Source organism: Alligator mississippiensis, chromosome 13, assembly GCF_030867095.1.
Source record: "Alligator mississippiensis isolate rAllMis1 chromosome 13, rAllMis1, whole genome shotgun sequence".
Taxonomy (NCBI): Eukaryota; Metazoa; Chordata; order Crocodylia; family Alligatoridae; genus Alligator; species Alligator mississippiensis.
In genome coordinates, this window is record NC_081836.1 from 30,598,497 (window position 1) to 30,618,546 (window position 20,050).

A 20,050-nucleotide genomic window follows, 5' to 3' on the forward strand; every position below is an offset into this window, starting at 1 on the left:
GTTTCAATTAAATGAAACAGAACAGTGCTTTCGAAACGAAATGAAACTCAAAATGAAACACTTCTGTCAAAACGTCAGAACGCAAGTCTAAGTGGAACAGTGCTGTTTCACACAGCCCTACCTGGCAGCACAGTTTGGGGAGAAGGCGAGCTGCCAGTAGTGGTGAAAGAACAGGTTAGGGACTATTTAGAAAAGCTGGACATGTACAAATACAGTGGGGCTAGACGGGATGCACCAGAGGGTGCTGAGGCTGTTGCATGATGTGATTGCAGAGCCACTGGCCATCATCTGTGAAGACTCACTGTGATTGGGATAGGTCCCAGATGATTGGAAAAGGGCAAATATAGTGCCCACATTTAAAAAAGGGAAAAAGGAGGATCCAGGGAACTACTGACTAGTCAGCTGCGTCGCAGACCCTGGAAAATAATGGAGCAGATCTTCAAGGAACCCATTTCCAAGCACTTTGAGGAGAAGTAGGTGATTAGGAACAGTCAGAATGGATTCACCAAGGGCAAGTCATGCCTGACCAACCTGATTGCTTTTTACCATGAGATGATTGCCTCTGTTGATGCAGGAAGAAAAGTGGATGTAGTGTACCTTAATTTTAGCAAGGCTTTTCATATGGTCTCCCACAACATTCTCACAGACAAGCTAAGGAAGTACAGGCTGGATGAATGGACTGTAAGATGGATAGAAAACTGACTGGATCATCAGGCTTAGAGGCTGGTAATCAATGGCTCAATGTTTAGTTGGCACCTGGCATCAAGTGGAGTGCCCCAGGGTTTGGGCCTGGGGCCAGTTTTGTTCAATATCTTCATCAATGATCTGGAAGATAGGATGGAGTGTATCCTCAGTAAGTTTGCAGATGACACCAAGCTGGAGGGAGTAGTAGATACATTGGCGGGTAAGGCTAGGATTCAGAGACAGCTAGATAAATTGAACGATTAAACCAAAATAAACCTTATGAGGTTCAATAAGGACAAGTGCAAGGTCCTGTACTTAGAACAGAACAGTCTCATACACCAGTACAGGCTGGGGGCTGACTGGCTGGGCAGCAGCTCTGCAGAAAAGGACTGGGGGTTACAGTGGACAATAAGTTGAATATGAGCCAACAGTGTGCCCTTGTTGCCAAGAAGGCTAACAGCGTATGGAAGATTGGAAGAAGGCCAGTGTGGTGCCCATCTTCAAGAAAGGGAGGAAAGTAGATCCAGGGAACTGCAGGCCAATCAGCTTGACCTCAATCCCTGGAAAGCTTCTAGAAAAAATTATCAGAGACCATTCTTGACAAGCTGGCTGATGGCAGCATCCTGAGGGATAGCCAACATGGGCTTGTTGTGGGTTGGTCTTGCCTTACCAATCTCATCTCCTTCTATGATCAGGTGACATATCACCCGGACAAGGGAGTCGAGATTGACATCATATATTTGAACTTCAAAAAAGCCTTTGATCTTGTGTCCCATGATCTACTCATGGAAAAATTGGCCAACTGCGGCCTCAGCTACATCACAGTCCGATGGCTGGGGAATTGCCTCTGATGTCGAACCCAGAGAGTTGTAGTCAATGGAAGTGAATATCGTGGTGCTCTGTGACCAGTGGTGTCCCCCAAGGCTCTGTCCTTGGACCTGTTCTCTTTACTGTCTTTATTAATGATGTGGATACCGGTGTCAGAAGTGTACTGGCCAAGTTTGCCGATGACACTAAACTTTGGGGTAGAGCGTCCACACCTGAGGACAGGCTGGTGATCCAGGCTGACCTGGATAGGCTTAGAAAGTGGGCGTATATAAACCTGATGACCTTTAATACGGAAAAATGCAAGGCACTCCATCTTGGTGAAAAAAACCCCGCAGCACGCTTATAGGCTCAGCAGTGCTACGCTTGCCAGCACCATGGTCAAAAGAGACTTGGGGGTCATAATTGACCACAAGATGAACATGAGCCATGGATGCAATGTCACAGCTGGTAAAGCAAACAAAACTCTGGCTTGCATCCATAGGTGCTTCTCAATTAAATCTCAAGATGTCATCTTCCCACTGTATTTGGCCTTGGTGAGGCTGTAGCTGGAGTACTGCATCCAATTCTGGGCTCCACAATTCAAGATGGATGTGGAGAAGCTTGAGAGAGTCCAGAGGAGAGCCATGCGCATGATCAGAGGGCAAGAGAATAGGCCTTATGATGAGAGGCTGAGAGCCATGGGACTTTTCAGCCAGTAAAAGTGCAGGCTCAGGGGTGACCTGGTTGCAGCTTATAAGTACATAAGGGTTGTGCATCAGGATCTGGGAGAATGCCTGTTCACCAGGGCGCCCCAAGGGATGACAAGGTTCAATGGTCACAAACTCCTCCAAGACCATTTTAAGCTGGACATAAGGAAAAACTTCTTTACTGTCCGAGCCCCCAAGGTCTGGAATAGACTTCCTCCAGATGTGGTGTAAGCACTTACTCTGGATTCTTTTAAGAAACATTTGGAAGCTTATCTTGCTGGGATCCTTTGACCGTAGCTGACTTCCTGCCCCTGGGGCAGGGGGCTGGACCCAGTGATCTTCCAAGGTCCCTTTTAGCCCTAATGTCTATGAAATCTATGAAATCTATACTGGGCTGTATTGGTAGGAGTATTGCCAGCAGATCAAGGGAAGTGATTGTTCCCCTCTGGTGAGGCCACATCTGGAGTACTGTGTTCAGTTTTGGTTCCCTGGCTACAGAAGGATGCGGACAAATTGGAGGGAGGCTGAGGGAATTGGGCTTATTTAGTTTGGGGAAGAGAAAACTGAGAGGGGATTTAATAGTAGCCTTCAACTACCTAAAAGGTGGTTTGAAAGAGGATGGAGCTAGACTATTTTCAGTGGTGACAGATGACAGAACAAGGAGTAACAGTCTCAAGTTGCAGCAAGGGAAGTTTAGGTTCGAATATTAGGAAGAACTTTCTAACTAAGAGGGTAGTAAAACATGGGAGCAAGTTACCCAGAGAGGTTGTGGACTGTCCATCCTTGGAGGTTTTAAAGACTTGGCTGGGCAAAGACTTGGCTGGGCAAAGCATTGGCTAGACAAAGGCTTGGCTGGGATGATCTAGTCGGGGCTTATCCTGCTTTGAGCAGGATGTTGGACTTAGATGACCTCTTGAGGTTCCTTCCAGCCCTAATTTTTTATGATGTTTGTGCTTCCTGAACAAGTAATAAAAAGTTGCTGAATTTGGCATCACATTCAGAGTTACTGAAAAAAACTCTGTTCAAAGCTATTTCTCTGCAACTGAAAGCCCAAGTCTTATCTAATTTGCACTGGTGTTAACCTGGAGTAACATTGTCAATGACATTTTGCTGGTGTAGAACTGGGACTGACTCTTTAGAGAACACCAGCAGGAAAAGGGCTGTTCCAGATCCACCTGACAGGTGGGGTGACCATTTTTTCAAAACACAGAAGTGGGATACGTGCCATTAAAAATGGGGGGAGGGGAAGAGTGTACCACTGGCACAGCTTGGAGGAGCTGTACAAGAAATGAGCGTGTGTGTGTGTGGGGGGGGGAGGGGTGATGTAGGGCACTGGTGGGGGGCAGCTGGAGGAGTTGTGGGGGGTGAGGAGAGCCAGCTGTCATCATCTGCCCCAGCCCCACACATATGCACATGGTAGCAGTGGGGTGAGTGCTGCTTTCCCCTGGGGGTGGGGGTGGAGGGGCATTCTAAGTTGTTTCAGCCCCTAATGAGCAGAGTATTTTAGTTCATGATCATCCTTAGGCAGGAGAGTAAGTCCCACTGAAGTCAATGGCAGGATGGAGGCCTTAGTTCATGAGTTGGCAACGTATGGCTATTGGCCAAATCCAGTTCATGGAGCCATTCTATCAGGCCCATGAAGCTGGGGCTTCTGCAGCAGTTCGATGGGGGGAGGCAGGGGATTTGGCAGCCTTTTGGTGGTGAGGGTCTTCACTTGGGGACAGCAGGGAAAAGTGGCAGTGGCTGAGTCAGAAGGGCTGCCCTGCTTCAGACCAGGCTGGATAATTTGAGCCTCCCAGTCCTGAAGCACTGCTGACCTCTGCATCAGTGAGCTGCATGTGTGTGAAACTGTATTTTTTCCCTTTGCCATGTCTAAAGACTGTGGCCAGGTTGGCAGAACTCCAGTGACTTCAAGAACTGCAGACAGCTCTCCCCTGTGGTGCACCAGTTCATTCCAGCAGAGATAGTGCCCCAAGAAGCACAAAGAGTTAATTCTTTAGCTTATTTTATTAGCAGGGTTTAGGTGTGGGGGAGAGAGCTCCTGACACTGCACAGAACAAGTCATGTGGTGAGCAGGATGGAAATATTTTCTCATTGTGCTAGGTGGATTATTAGTGCATTAGTGGATTTAGAGTACAATTGTTATTATAGCCATCAGGAGCATGAAAGGTTGGAGTCTGATATAATATCTGTTTGCTGCGGGAGCATCACCATGCATTCACTGTCTGCAAAAGAGGAGTGTTTTGGGGAGAGATATTCACTGAAATGGAGATGGGTGGGGAACGGTGGCTGGAGGTTAAGAGTTTAAGTCTCTGCTCTGTCCCCAAACTTCCTGGGTGTGTCACACGGCAACTGTGTGCCTCAGTTCCCCTTCTGTAAAATGGGTCTAGAAGCACTGCCCTACATCCTAAAGGTGCTCTGGAGGTACCTAAAGTACAAGTTCTGGAGCAGTCACATACTACAGTGAAGGGGGGCAGCATAGGGCCATTACATAGAAACGGTACTCCAGGCTCACTTTGAGCTTGGTCACAGCCCATATCAATCTGATGTTCACGCATGTGACACTTTAGCAAGGAAAGAGAAAATGTTCTAAACACATCACTGCCACAAAGTACTCTATCCCAATGTGTAGTTTCTAGAGCTGACCAAATTTGCTCACGTTTTGATTATTTTTACATTTTTAATCAAATTTTGTTTTTTTCTATGAATAAAATTAAAATGTGGAATAGAGTTTAACCACTTGAATAGAGTTTTAACCACTTAGAGACCTGGGTGGATTTAATAATTTTTAAACATGCATCAAAATTTTAAACATTAGGAAATGGCAAAATTCTGAGTAAAATATGAAATAAAGAAATAGCAGAATTTGTTAGCGTTCTTTTGCGCAGCTCTAGAATTTGTTATTAAAGTTTTAATATTGCTATTTTGAAAGCTCCTTGTAGATATAGGAATCATCCTGTCAAGTTGTAACAACATCATGTGACTTCACTGGCCAATCACAGAGCACAGAGAATTAATATTGACTAGAATATGCTCTAAGATGTAAGTGTGAGGGGGGAAAACCCTGAGGGACTCCTTGCTGTAGTAGGTATAAAGTGCTTGGTGAATAATTATTTCCAGTCGTAAACAAATTTTCAGAAATCGTAGTTGGTTCCTTAGCAGGTATAACCTATTTAAACATATCTGCCCTGAAACTTGCACATGGGTGGTCTGTGAGCATTAAAAAGGAGCTATGTTAAGTGAATAAATACGTTGTTATGAATAGTATGTTTAGCTTTAGCTTTCCATTAAAGATAGGTAAACATCAGGCTAGAGTACTGAGAAACCAGAGCTTTTCCTTCCTTCCTTCCCCACAAACCCCAGTTCTCACTAGGGATTGTTCATTATTTATTGCTTATTATTTGCATTATTGTGGTGCCTAGAAGCCCCAGCTGACTTCTGACCCCTGTTGTGCTGGGCACTGTACCTACAGTCTCTGCTTCTAGGAGTTTACAGTCTAAAAAGACAAGCCAAGCCAAGGTGAGGGAGAGGAAGAGAGGTGAAGGGATTTGCCCAAGGCCATACAGTGACTGTAGGAGGACTCCATTTCTGGACTTTCCATCCATGTTTTTCAGCTTGGATAGTCAGTGACCCAAGAAGAACTTGGCTAACTTTGCAACAGTTGGATTTGGGGCCAAATTAAGCCACAATTCTATTTTTATGCAGTTATAACCAGACAGGTTTTGGCCCTTCAGCTTGATGTTTCTGAGCTATTAGAGCAGAGTTCAGGAGAACCAGAACCAGAGGAAGGTACGTGGTGAATAAGCCTATCATGGTCCCAACAAGATACACGTGTCCCTCTAGGAGTTGGCACTCACACAAGGCAGAGCTCACCAAGAACTCAGTCCTGCTCCTCTTGAGAACCATTTTCCATTTTAATGTGAAATCCTCTGAGCCCTATTGGATCTTGAGTGTGGTTTAGCTGATGGATAGAGGAAAGCAGTTGATATCAGACCAACTATTTCAGGTTTTGCCATTGACTCATTATGTGGACTTGGATAAAGCACATAACCTCCTCACTCAGTGCTTCAGTGTCTTCATTTGTAAAACAGAGATTTTCAAATCCTTTGGGAAATGCTTTGAGATCACTGGATGAATAGTTATTTAAGGGCAAATTATTTCTATAAGCTCTTAGCAGCTAGTAGCACCACCAAATTTGATTTGCTTTTCATTCACTGAGCAAAGCTGTGGACCAAACAAGATATTAAAGAGGAAAATTATAAGTGATACAGCATGTTATTATTTGAAAAGCTTTGGTACAGATTTCAACTGTTTAGAGACATTGGCAGCACATGTCCCGGCTTGAATGCTGCCTGTCATGCATTGGTTCATAAGAGGAGATTGCAAAAGATGAACAGTTGAATGCATCAAAATAATTGCTCTGCTGTTCTAATTATGGATGAGCAGTGCTGCTCTGTGGGGCGGGAGACGAGAGGATAAATATATATATATAGCTCTTTTCCCTGCTTGTACAGGAAGCCTCTTCTGATAGGCCATGCTAGCTTTGCCTGTCTTGCATAAGCTTTAATCTAAAGTTAGAGATGTTTTTAGTTGATCTGTGTTAATGTTGGGTGGAATTAACAAGCATAAAAGAAGATCATGTGACTGCCCCTTTTCCATTGCTTTATCGGACTCCTGCCAAAGCAGATTGACTAGAATCCGTCAGGGCTGGGCTGAAATCGCACAACTCTAAGATCGAGATGCCAGCAATCGCAGTCCTTTACAAAGGAGCCATCATTATTAGCAGGTAATGCCTCCAAGCAGATAAACTGACTGAATGTGAGTGGCCTTTTGGAGGAGGGTAAGGCGATGAACAGAGGGGAACTTTGGGAAGCGAGAATACTGAATTCCTGACTATGTCATAGGTATTTAATGTGGGATCAACTATTTGCTGCTGTTGCTGGGCACTAGAACTGCTCAACTGTAAAAAACGCAGAGCAGATTTCTTTGTCTTCTGTAGGGAAGTGGTTTAGTAGGGAAGGGATGGTGTGCCTATTTCACAGCTTAGACAATGATGCAGAATGAGAAAACCAATGGGAGTGTCTCTGTTAGGATAAGGCAGAAGATTTGCCTCATCCAATCTTAAAGCTCTCCCCTGGCCCTTGGTTATTTTCTGTGATGTTTATTCCTTCTCTATGTCCTAGACTAAGGAGCAAAGGTTAGGGGATACTGAATGGTTGTGATCTTAGTTTGGAGTCACCTACAAAGCAAGGGGACAGTGAGGATGAAAGGGAAAACCATTTTAAAATAGGAAAGAACATAAAAAACCTCAGCAGCAAAGGCATGTGAACTAGCGTGTTATTGTACTTGAGTCACTGCGCTCCTACAAGAGTCTCTCTCCCTCTTCCTTGATTCCCAAGGTGGGACAATGATTAATGGATAATCATACTTTTCTGAGTTCTTACACATTAAGCATGAGTTTGTCAATGCTGGGGTCCATTTGCTTCCACCACGTCTTTTTTAGTCCCTCACTGGGTCCTTGAGTTGTCTGAAATCTGAAAGTTTATTACTTCTGGTCTTAGCACAGTTTGTTTGGGGTTTTATTAATGTATTCCATTGTTTGCAGATCCAAATTTATGTCTAATCTGGAAGCAAATTTATGTGTAATCACCTAGTTACCTATTTTATGAAGCCTCCATAGCAATGTTCCATTTTGGTTTGAATTAAGAGAAAGAGTCCCATGATTAATGGTACTCTTTCCTCTGACATTTATCCATATAATTCTGAAGGATTCTGCAGAGTAACTTTAATTCACTTGATTTGTTAGTATAAACTAGAGTAGCTTGACTGAAAACAAAGGAGCTGTGCCCTTTTATAGTTTAGAATGTAGCCATCAATATTTATCTAGTGCCTTGAACATGTGCAATATTACATACGTATTAAGGATGATACTAATACATTTGTGGGATAAGGATTCTTTAATTCAATCTTAGTTCCCAGTCAGGAAATAAGGCTTGGATATATCTGTCTTGAAGGAGTATTTTCAAATTGCTTCAAGATGCTTGGCAAGGATTTAAATGCAGGAAAAGAAGCATCTGTAGGCTTATGCTTCTCATTACCTGTTCAGCTTACATTAGTTTAATAAATCTTCTTATATATCCATTTCTGTGCCTTTGCTGAGCCCAAGCTCGTATTTCAGTTCTGCTGTTGAATGAAGAGGTACTCCTTTGTCCTGTCAGGTAACCTCTAGGAACTAGAGAATTTATGGGGGAGGTTGAATTAGAGAGGATTTCAGTATTTGGCTGCCATCTCGAACACGTGGATGCTTGTGGCTTGTTAGTTTAAAGTCCACCATTCTCACGTAAACGGTTTACAGTGAGAATGTTCCTAGAGGACCATGAGGAGAAAGGTCTGTGCTTTAAACTACTAGGGCTGATTCTAAATAGAGCGTCAGTAGCCAAAATTAAGAAAAATGTTGCAGGGGGGGATAGCACCCAATACAGAAGTCAGGTGCAATTCAGTGGCTTGATGTAGCCACCGGTCCTCCATCAAGGTCCCACTCAGAAGTCCTCAACATTGGTCTAATTCTGTTTCCACTGAAATCAGTCTTGGTTCCTATTATATTTTTCAAAGAACCTTTATGATAGGAGCCTGTGCTACAGGGCTGCCTCGCTCAGGGAGCTTATTTTTGCCTTCACCCTAGGTACTGTGCTTTACTATACCATGCTGTTTTATATTCTGCTATGCTACACTACACTGATGAAGTATTATTGATTGTTGCAGGGTGGAAGATGGTATGTCCATCATGCCTATGCTGCAAAATGGTCAGAACTGCTGAATCTTTGTGCTAATGGGAGGAGATCAGAGTTGGAAGATACACAACCTCTTGACCTTTCCAAACTGTTTTGAAGTTATCTTGTTCATGCAAGTTTATTAATATCATGGATCACTTATTTGTTTGGGTGACTGGGGATCCCAGGCTTTGGGGATCTGGAATTCCTGATTTAGACAAAACCTGGTCAGAAATTTTTTGCTGAATTTTCAGTGGAATCAGTTACTGCGAATTGTTTGTCAAGGGTTTTTTGAGTGATAGATGTGCTTTAGCTTGATGATTATGATGGCAGCCTGGCGTGTAGGAGATAGAAGTTTAAGGTGTGTTACTCTGTCTTTTTTGAAGTGATCGGGGATTAAAACCCCCACAAAACCCTCTGCTCTAAGTCAGGCAGAGCAGGTACTTTGAGTCTCTCACCTCACAGGACAGTGCTTGAACCACCAGGTTATCAAAAAAAATGAACGTAGGTATGTGAACATTGCTCATCCTTGTTATTGACTTGGGATATGTTTTAACACCTGGGTATTGATACAGCTTGGGCTGTGGTATGTTTGAAATCACACCCAAACTCCTTTGTTTGCAAGATTGGAGGGTTTTTTTACAGTAAACCCTTTCAGGATATTTGCCCAGTTTCATCTAATTTCTGCACAGGTTTATATGTTAAGTAATTCTCCTAATCTGAATGGAGTTATTCTACATCAGTGGTTCTCAGCCTATTAAAACATTTTTTAAATGGATACTGAGGAAGTAAGCTGTGTGGGTACAGCCCACATAACACATTGAAAGCTGCAAGTGTGGCCCACTATGGCAAATAGGTTGAGAACCACTGTTCTACATAAGTACTTGAGGAACTGAATACAAACTGTCTCTTCATATCAGCTGTGACTGTGTGGTGTTGGTGACCATAGCTGGGTTTGCATATGTTAGTTTGTAATTTTGTGAATATGTATGCTTTTGCTCTCTGTCAGCTTGGACTTCATGTGTGGATTTGTGTCTTTCACGCTATGCATATTTGCATGGCTATAGTAAAGTTATGTGTAGGGACTGTGAGTTTCTGTATGTGCGTGTTTATTTGTTGTCTTGTGTCATTAGTCATGGCCTTCATAAACTGTATCTGGTTTCTCTTCCAGGACACTAATGGGACCATATGGAATGGATCGAACTGTACATTGTATTGATTTCTATGACTGTGCAAATGGGCTGGGTGAGTACCACACACACAATACATGAGTATTAAAGGAAGTGGAACATCAATTCAAGATTTCAGTGTTTTAGTTCAATATCACTGTGTATCATTCTAGAATGTACAACATTGTGTTGCCTCTTGGTTGACATCTGTAGTGTCTGCAACTTGGGGGTATAAGTGTTTTTAGTTTAAATACAGAAACAGAAGGTGTAAAACCTAGCTTCTCTTCCTCTCTGACATACACTTCCTGAGCAAGTCTTATAAGCCCAATTTTTCTAAAACCTCTATTCTTTAGCAGGTGGAAATCACTCTTAACTTCAAGCGGATGATCAGAACAGATACAACATATAATTTCTGACCATAGCTGGGTTTGCATATGTTAGTTTGTAATTTTGTGAATATGTATGCTTTTGCTCCCTGTCAGCTTGGACTTCATGTGTGGATTTGTGTCTGCCTCATTCAGGTTACCCAGGTTTTTTGTCCTGGGATGATGCACCCTTTGACTTCTGTTTCATCAAACATGCACTGTTCTTGCCATGTGCCTCCACAGCTAGGGATTAATGCTAGTGGGCCAATGAAGAGCCTGATGATTACTCCATGCCAGTGCAAAGGGTTCTTATGGCAGTACAATGCTGATTTGAGATTAGGAGATTCCGAGTCAGAATTTTTGTCCTTTAGGTTTCTTGCTGTAGCAGGAGACTCTTCTCAGTGTATATTGGGGGTTGACATGGGCCTGAAGCCGATATGACTTCTGCCTGCGTTAGGAAGAGCTCTGTGTCCTTATGGAAGGCTCTTTAGTCTTTTAGGGACTGAATATAAGGCATTGACATTCTGACTGAGAGAGGGCTGCATGGCCTTTGTGCTGCTTCAGATGCTTGGCTTTGCTTCTAAAATGCTGTTGATGCTGTATAAGGGGGTAAGGGTGGTGGTTCTCTTGTAAGGAATGGGTACAAAGTAATTTTGTTGGCCAATAATGTTAAAAGTTTCCCCCCTCTTGATGTTTGAAGGTGTCTGAGTGTAATATTGTTGAGTAATCACTGATTTGAATAGCCAGATTGAAATTTCTGCTGACATTGTTGGGGATAAAAGAGGATTTATAGATACTCTGGCTATATTAAACTATTATTACAATTGATGCTTGGACACAAAAAGGAAGCATCTTTCAATACCTAATCAGAGGAGGAGTTAAGAGACTGCAATCCTCAAATGTGTGTGTGTGTGTGTGTGTGTGTGTGTGTGTGTGTGTGTTACACTCAAATTTCTTCAAATATATAATTTTACATGGTATTTCACCCCTACATTTTCCCTAATGGAGTAGCTCCATTTCCTAGAAATCCACATGGGTGACTTGTTTGTGAGTCCATTTTAATGTTAATCAAAATACTAGGTAGAGAGGAACTTTTATGTTCCAGATTCTCAGAAGAGAAAGATTTGTCCTCTCTGAGATCATTAGTAGCAGCATTTGGCCTTGGAAGAAGACTAATTGTGTCTTGCTTTGATGCCCAGGGGAGGGGTCTGTAAGCCACCAAGGGTGAAATTCACCAAGGCTGTGCTTCACCAAGGCTATGGAGCAATCATCATTTGTCTGCCATGCAAGAGGGGGAAAATAGCAAAGGAAAAGATGTACTGGGTGACATGGCAGTTCTCAGCATGTACACACAGCAAACTGGGCTGTGCTTGTATCCAAGCAAGGAGGGATTTAGAGAGAAACCCATGGTGTGGCCTTTTGAGACCATGGTTTCCCAGAGAAGTCAGATAGCCTTGTAAAGGGTGCATAGGGTTGTAGCCACTGCTCTATCCAGTCAGCTCTTCTGACAATCTGAGCAAGGGTCTAGAACTGTACTCCACTGTGCCAACCCCAGTATGGTTCCCAAGTGCAGTCCCGCTGAACCTGGCCTCTGTGATGAGCTACAGCAGCTCTAGAAACAGCTAGAGCTGTCATCTATGCTTTCACAAACAAGTAACCTTGTAAAAAAGATGTATTTTTAAATGGCAGATTTCCTTATTTGAGTACTTAAAAGCCTCAGATTAATACTGAAAATATACAAAAATCAATTTCCATTTCATTCTGTTGGCTTCCTTTTTGCACTTATAATCAAGCTGGATAACTAGAATACATGAAACAAGGCTTTATGGTGATATGTTTTGTTGGACCACCTGCATAGTTGGGAGATATTAGATAAGCTTTTGAGCACAAAAGTGCCCCTATTGAGACCTGAAGACCCATAAAAAAATCAGATCAGAAAAGCACTGTATGCCCAAAAACGTATCTACCATCTCTCCCAATTATACAGTTGGCCCACTAAAATTATCACCCAAAGAAAACTTGCTTCTCCCACGCTTCCTGTATCATTACAGATACAAGACTCTGACCCCACTAGAGAATACATGAGTAGGTTTCACCTCCCGTACTACTCAATTTCATAGATTCATAGAATCATAGAAGTAGGGTCGGAAGGGACCTTGTAGATCTTCAAGTCCGACCCCCTTGCTGGGCAGGAGGGAAACTGGGCTCAAGTGACCCCAGCCAGGTAGACATCAAGCCGCTTCTTAAAGACCCCCAGGGTAGGAGCCAGCACCACTTCCCTTGGAAGTTGGTTCCAGGTCCTAGCCGCCATAACTGTGAAGTAGTTCCAACGGATGTCTAATTTAAACCTACTCTCCAACAACTTGTGGCCGTTATTCCTTGTTATCCCGGGGGGCGCTAGGGGAAACAAGGGCTCTCCCAAACCCTTCTGGTCCCCCCTAGTGAGTTTATAGACGGTCACAAGGTCCCCACTTTCAGGGTTCACTTTCAGTTTCATTCCCTTCCACTTGCCGTGTCTTAATACTGCCAGTTTAGGGATTTTAAACAGTAAAGGAAGTTTGCATGTTCAAAAATATTTTCCATTCATATTATAAAAATAATTATGGAAATCTCTTTCCTGTTTTTAGGTCTGTAAAACCTGTTCTTACAAAACTGCCCTTAGGCTGAATGACATTATTAATGTCTTGGTAAACAGATATATGGAAAGGGGATGTCACAAAAGTCAGGACAGAATCTACAGGTGGAGATCTGTGATGGAGGTAGTGAAATGCAAGTAAGACCAAGGAATTATGCTAAACAACCCAGATCAGATAAATATACATATAAAAACCCTTTTGTTATTTCCCCCTTTCTGTGTCTTACACAGTGCTTAGTACCCTGTCAGTGCTTAACAAAGGATAATTCTTATAAGAAAGCTACACCTTCCACTGTTCTATGCTAGTTAGAAACCTAAAAAGACAAGCATACCTTTTCCCCAGAAAAGACGTATGTGAACAATTCCTAACTTGTATCCATTGATCATGACAGGAGCTGTGTGCAAGGATATTGGAGCAATGTCCTACATGGAAGTGTAATTAGTTGAAATTCTGTCACACACCAAATACGTTTTGTGCAAAAATCCTGGGCATGCTTCTTCAGGGGGCTGCCCTTGGCTTTACTACAGAACAGCCCTCAGAAGCCTGCACCTGTTTGGGAACACAGCTCTGGCACTATGTGACCTGCATGCTGACTATGGGCAGAGTAACCCAGCCAGCTGATGGATCTCTTAAGCCAGTGGTTCTCAACACTTTTTTTTTTACCAGGACCCATTTGTAAACATTGATGGCCAGTCCTGACCCAGTGCCCCCCACCCCCAGGCTGAATCGCCCCAGTGTGTGGGGTAAGGGGGGTGTGCAGGGCAAGGGGTGCACCAAGCAGCCTTTTGCAGGCTGGAACTCTGACAGCATGCAAGAGAAAAGCCAGTTTCCCACTTCTTTCTCCTTTAAGGGAGAATTCATTTTTACAGTTTGTTGATCCATTTTTTAAGTTTGTTTGCAACTCTTTCATAAGTTCTTGTGACCCACTTTTGGGTCATAACCCATGGGTTGAGAAACACTGTCTTAGGTTATAGCCAGAGGTAAAATTTCAGTACATGTAACACGGAATAGCTACATTTAATAGAGATAATTTGGATAACGATTGCAGTGAGGAGGACACAGCAGCACAGGCTTCAGCAAGGGCTACCAGCCTGATTAAATAATTAGGGTCCCTTGTGGGCTTGACTAGCCCATGCCACAGCATCTTGACTACTGTTGTTCCCTCTGCCAACTAAAATAAAGCTAGCTCAGGTATGCCCATGCATGCTGTAGTGAGACCATCCTCCTTCACTTCAGGGCTTGCAGTATTCAGGGAATATTTTCTTCTGCTTCTATTAGGACCCCATAGCAAGAGGGAGAGGGGAAATCATTCGTTGCGTCTGGGTGCTCTAAATACTGCTCCATCCCCAGAACCCTTCCGTGAAGGTGCTTCCTTGCCCTGGATCCAGACTTGGGGCTGTCTTCATCCTTGGCTTATGGGACCTTTTGTTAGCCAATCTAATCTCTCCAGGCCCTGGCTGCTTGGGGCCATGTCTACCAAGTCCAGGAGTTGGTTGTGTAAGGAACCTCATTGCTGCATCTCTACAGGGAAGCCCAGCACTGGCTACTGACCCTATAAAAGTTATCCGTAGCAGCCTAGGATGAAGCACAGTCAAGGCTACTGAGGATGTATAGGCTTGGCATATCTTAGGCAGCTTCCACTAGGTGGACCTTTATGGAAATCCATCTGTCCATCTAGCTGAGCATCTGGGGATCACTGTGGACCTTATATCTTATGCCCCCCCCCAGTGCCACTGTACCCATTTGTACCTAAGGGCAAGGACATACACTCAGGTCTCTTGTCACTCTTGGCGAATCAAGCTCAGGGTATGCAGCCAGACTTGGAGCTCCACCCATTGCCAATTTCATCTCCATACTGATATGGTTTAGCCTGTTTCCTTGTTTAACATGATGTCTTTAGCCTAGATATTTCTTGGAACTTATAAAATACTCCAGGGTATCAGCCTGGGTAAAGGAAAGGGTCTAAGTGATTTAAAATAATCTAGGGCTAGGACAAGTGATCTCCAATTAATTCATTAGAGAGGATCATTACAAATACCTACGTGAGAAAGTACTGGATTAGCAAGATTATACAGCTATCTCTCCATTATTTTTTCTCTAGGTTTCAACTTGCAGATAGTTAGCCCCATCTTCAATCCAAAATTGTGATGATTCATTTTCAAGTGAGCCACGTAATAATTTCCTGAACTTCAGTGGTTGAAATTATACTTCATTTTGCGGTGGTCTAGAGTTGAATAGGTCTTAAGAGACGCACAGAAAGATACAAATGCTGCCTTGTGGAGTGTTCACCAACAGTGGTCACCAACCAGTGGATCTCGATCCACCGGTAGATCTTGGAGCCTCTTGTGGTGGATCTTGGAGCCTTTTGGAGTCGATCCAAGGCTGGGGTGGAGGGCTGAGTGCCCGCATGAATGCATGCACGTGCCCCAGCCCAGCAAGTCAGTCCGTGGGGGAGGAAAGGGGCGGGGGCTGTATCAAGGCCCCTGCGGTGAGGGACAGTGCCACAGAGGCAGGAGCAGGGGTGAGTGGAGTAGGACCCTGGCTGGGTAGGACTTACCTGCTGGGGAGGCACACCCCCAAATCATTTTTCTCCCTCTGCCTTGATCTGTACCCCCTTCCCTCCACACAGACTTACCTGCTGGGTGGGGAGGGAGGGGGGGGGTGGGGGGTGGTGGCACGTGGTAGATCTTGGGTTGCTTTTAAATGCCAAAGGGGATCTTCTGCTTAAAAAGATTGGAGACCACTGGTGTAGAACATGAAATAAGGAATTTAGTGTTGTTAGAAGTGCTGGGGAAAAAGATGAGGGTAACATTACATCTGGTTAAAATTGGTAAAATTCAATGACATTGTCCCCAATGTTTTCTTTGTTTATGAGAACTGGTCAAATATTTTCTAAGATCAATGACATTTTCAGAATTTGTAAAATAGGGGACAGTGTTGACAAACTTGCCTGGGATGTTTTCTTGTTGTAGCAGCTCTAATTGAAGTCAGTAACAGAACAGAACAGTTACTCTGTGGGACCAGTGCATAGCATGATGCCATACTGTGTTCACTGGGTAAATTGGCCAATGAGAGAACCAATTGCAGGAGCAGGTATAAAGTAGCTGTTGCCTCTCAGAACAGCTGTAGGAGGACATTCCTCCCACAGAGTGCTGATAAGAGGGGACATGGCACTGGATGATCCTTATTCTTGGGATTTTGTTTAGCAAAAATCAAAACCTGACTAATGAGCTTTTACAGAACCTAAATCCAGTTTCCTTGACCCGTCGGGAAGGTCAGTGTCTACCATGACTTTGATATGGGATTTTTTTTTTATCTCTTCTTCTTTGGTTATCACTCCATAAAAGGATGATGTCTGCTTGGGGGAGGATGGCTGAAGAGTCCAATTCATGCTCTGCAAGTTTTCCCACAGATATGACAGGTGGTGCTGGGTGGGGGGTGGTGGGGACACGGGACGGGACAGTTGTTGGCCAGGATGTGCACTTTCCTCCCTCCTCTGCTGTTTCTCATCTTCCTGAGCAAGGTGGTTCTCTCAAAGTGTGCTGTAGCTTGATGTATGGTGCAGCACCACTGAGACCTGTAACCAGCCCGCACTTCCCAGTTTGTAAGGTTGATGCCACCCTTTAGGTATGCTTTCAGGGTGAATGAGTTGAGAGAAGAGGACTCGCTTCCAGAGATGAATGTCAACCATCCACACCCAGTGGCCAGCCCAGCAGAGTTGATGCTTCATGATCTTTGCCTCAGTGCTGGTTATTTCATAGATTTCATAGACATTAGAGCTGGAAGGGACCTCAGAAGATCATCGAGTCCAGCCCCCTGCCCAAAGGGCAGGAAGTCAGCTGGGATCATAGGATCCCAGCAAGATAAGCATCCAGTTTGCTCTTGAAGGTGTTCAATGTAGGCGCTTGAACCACCTCCGGTGGCAGGCTGTTCCAGACCTTGGGGGCTCGGACAGTAAAGAAATTCTTCCTTATGTCCAGCCTGAAACGGTCTTGCAGTAGTTTATGACCATTCGACCTAGTCAACGTTATGTTAGCTGCAGACATGATGCTGGCATTGGTGCAGTGGTCTTCCCATCTAATGTGAAGGATCTTCCTGAGGCAACACTGATGGAGCCATTCCAGGCACTTAAGATGGCTGCGATATGTCACCCACATCTCACACCTGTAGAGGAGTGTGGAGATAACCACTACATTGTAGACTGGATCTGTTGTGCAACAAAAATCATGTTGGTGTTACCCTGTGATGGTCTAAATCCACACTGGGATTCTGGAAGGACATCTCTTGCAAAGGGAAGAAGGCGATTCAGAAGGATACGAGTAAGAATTTTCCTAGCAACAGTAGTTCCCACACACTGACTTGTCTCCTTTCTTGAAGATGGTCTCAGTGCTGGCATTCTTTAAGTCAGGTGGAGCTTCCTCATTAACCCATATTTTGATGAGAAGTTAGTGAAATTTTTGTGCTAGTGTTGTGCCAGAGGCGTCTGCAGGCAGTCTGCAATCCCCGCTGGCCGCTGCCAATGCTGCTGGCGGCGGCTGTGAGTGGTCGCCGATCCTTGGTCAGTGCTCGCCACCCCCCGCCCCCCCGCTGCTGATAGTGCCAGCAGCATCTGTGGGAACTCTACTGCTGCGACCACCGCCACCGTGCTCTTGCCGCAGCTGTGCCCCCGGAGCTTCTGGGGGCACGTGCTTTTCAGGCTTATAGGCAGCCACCAGGTTGCCCCTGAGCCTGCTCTTTTCCAGACTGAAGAGTCCCATGGCTCTCAGCCTCTCATCATAAAGCCTGTTCTCTTGCCCTCTGATCATGTGCATGGCTCTCCTCTGGACCAGAATTGGATGCAGTACTTCAGCTGTGGCCTCACCAAGGCTGAGTACAGCGGGAAGATGACATCCTGAGATTTGCTTGAGAAGCATCTATGGATGCAAGCCAGAGTTTTGTTTGCTTTACCAGCTGTGACATAGCATTGGTGGCTCATGTGGTGAGTCATGACCCGCAAGTCCCTTTCAGCTGTGATGCTAGTGAGCGTAGCACAGCCGAGCCTATAAGTGTGATGTGGGATTTTTTCCCCAGAGGTGGAGTACCTTTCCTTTTTCTATATTGAACGTCATCAGGTTTTTATCTGCCCACTTTCTAAGCCTGTCAAGGTCAGCCTGGATCACCAGCCTGTCCTCAGGTGTGGACACTTTACCCCAAAGTTTGGTGTCATCAGAAAACTTGGCCAGTCCGCTTCTGACACCAATGTCTACATCGTTAATCAAGATGTTAAAGAGTACAGGTCCAAGGACGGAGCCTTGGGGGACCCCACTGGTCACGGAGCACCATGATGATTCACTTCCATCGTTCACCACTCTCTGGGTCCAACCTCGGAGCCAATTCCCCAGTCATCAGACTGTGATGTAGCTGAGGCCACAGTTGGTCAATTTTTCGAGCCTTTCTGTTTACTATCTCATTGATTTTGAATTTATAGGGATGTCAGAGGCAGAAGCCATCAATGAGCAAGGTATGAAGCATCGGTGGGGTTGCTTTGTTAATGGAAATATTACTTTCTGTGCTGGACTGGCCATAACTCTGTGTACTATGTTTTATCTGAACTCTACTATTCCAGCTTCATATTCAGAACAGTAAAATGTCTGGAGAGTGGATTTTGGGGAAGATTTGTTAATTAAACCCAGTGTTCTTAATCTCACTGTCCAAAGCCAAAAGATTAGAAATGGGATTTAATGAACCCATGACAAATCAGTCCCTTCTGTCTTTTCCTGCCAGACACAGTATGTTGTTCTGTACTACTGTGTGGGAGTATCATAAAAACCCCTTCATTAAAATCATGTCAGCTATGCTAAAGCTAGTGCCTTCAAAGACAAAACTGTGTTGTGGTAGCTGACTAACAGAGAAGCTTCAATATAGGAGAGGTTCTTACCTAGCTCTTGATCTATAATTGCCCAGTGAGCCTGTATAGAAATCTAGTCCTGATTCTGAGTTATGGTTTTCCTCCTATATGTCACTCTACAGTTGCCAGCAATTCCTTCCACTACCAAGGAATTACTGTGGCAGTCTGGTTAAGAATTTGCTGATGGAGTGCAGGTCACTTGAAGTGCAGCTGGCACTGAGAGAACATGACTCATTTGAAATTATGCAATCCTGGCTGAAATTCACAGGACACTGTAATAACAGGAAATTTGAGATGGAAATATTAGAACAGCACTGGCAGGAAACACACTGACTCTGAGTTCCCTCCCACTGCCAAGGTACCAAGTTTAATACTGATAGGGTGCATCTACATGTGCACTTTAATGCACAATAGCCTATTTTACTGTGCATTATAGCATCACATAAAAACCATGCAATTACACGAATGCACAGTAAAATAGGCTACTGTGCATTAGCGTCACTTAAAAAGTGTGCACATTTGTTACTGTGCATTAAGGCAGGCTAACACATATTTGTTTAATACCTCACATTGAAGGTACTAAATTTAATGAATGTTAGGAAAAGTGCCTTAATGCACGTGTAGATGCATCCATACAGTCCCAAATGTGAGGTGGTCGTATTTTCAAATGAAAATCTATGTCAAGCTTGTGGTGATGTTTGTTAGTGTGGCAAAATACTTGAGGGCTCTGCATTCTGTCTCCTGTTGCTAATCTTAGTTGCTAGGGTCAGAAAAACTCCATCTAAAATTAAGAGCCTTTGTTGCTTCTGTTACATTCTCACCACTGGAAGCAGTGTCGGTTTCAGAAGCCTTTCTAAATCATCCACTGGAGGTTGACATACAACATGCACCGAGTGACATACAACACAAAGCGAGGTTTCTGTCTACTGTGGTTAAATACAATGTTTGTTGGACACTGTTTAGCTGTGCAGAGAGCCAGATCTCTCTCCCTCTCTCTCTTTCAAAGACTGCCATCCACAATAGTA

At 44.1% G+C, this 20,050-nt stretch overlaps 1 protein-coding gene across 4 annotated transcripts in view; it reads left to right on the forward strand.

The window, feature by feature from the left end:
* Window positions 1–20,050, forward strand: part of LOC102560697 (syntaxin-binding protein 4) — a 132,675-nt gene that overhangs the window by 60,549 nt on the left and 52,076 nt on the right. For 3 of the 4 annotated variants that reach the window (XM_059716273.1, XM_059716272.1, XM_019493136.2), the window contains exon 4: window positions 10,140–10,213. In XM_059716273.1, coding sequence (XP_059572256.1) covers window positions 10,140–10,213 — 74 coding nt within the window. Of the gene's footprint in view, window positions 1–6,884; window positions 6,985–10,139; window positions 10,214–20,050 lie in introns of all 4 variants that reach the window. The other variant, XM_059716274.1, reaches the window with a different exon arrangement.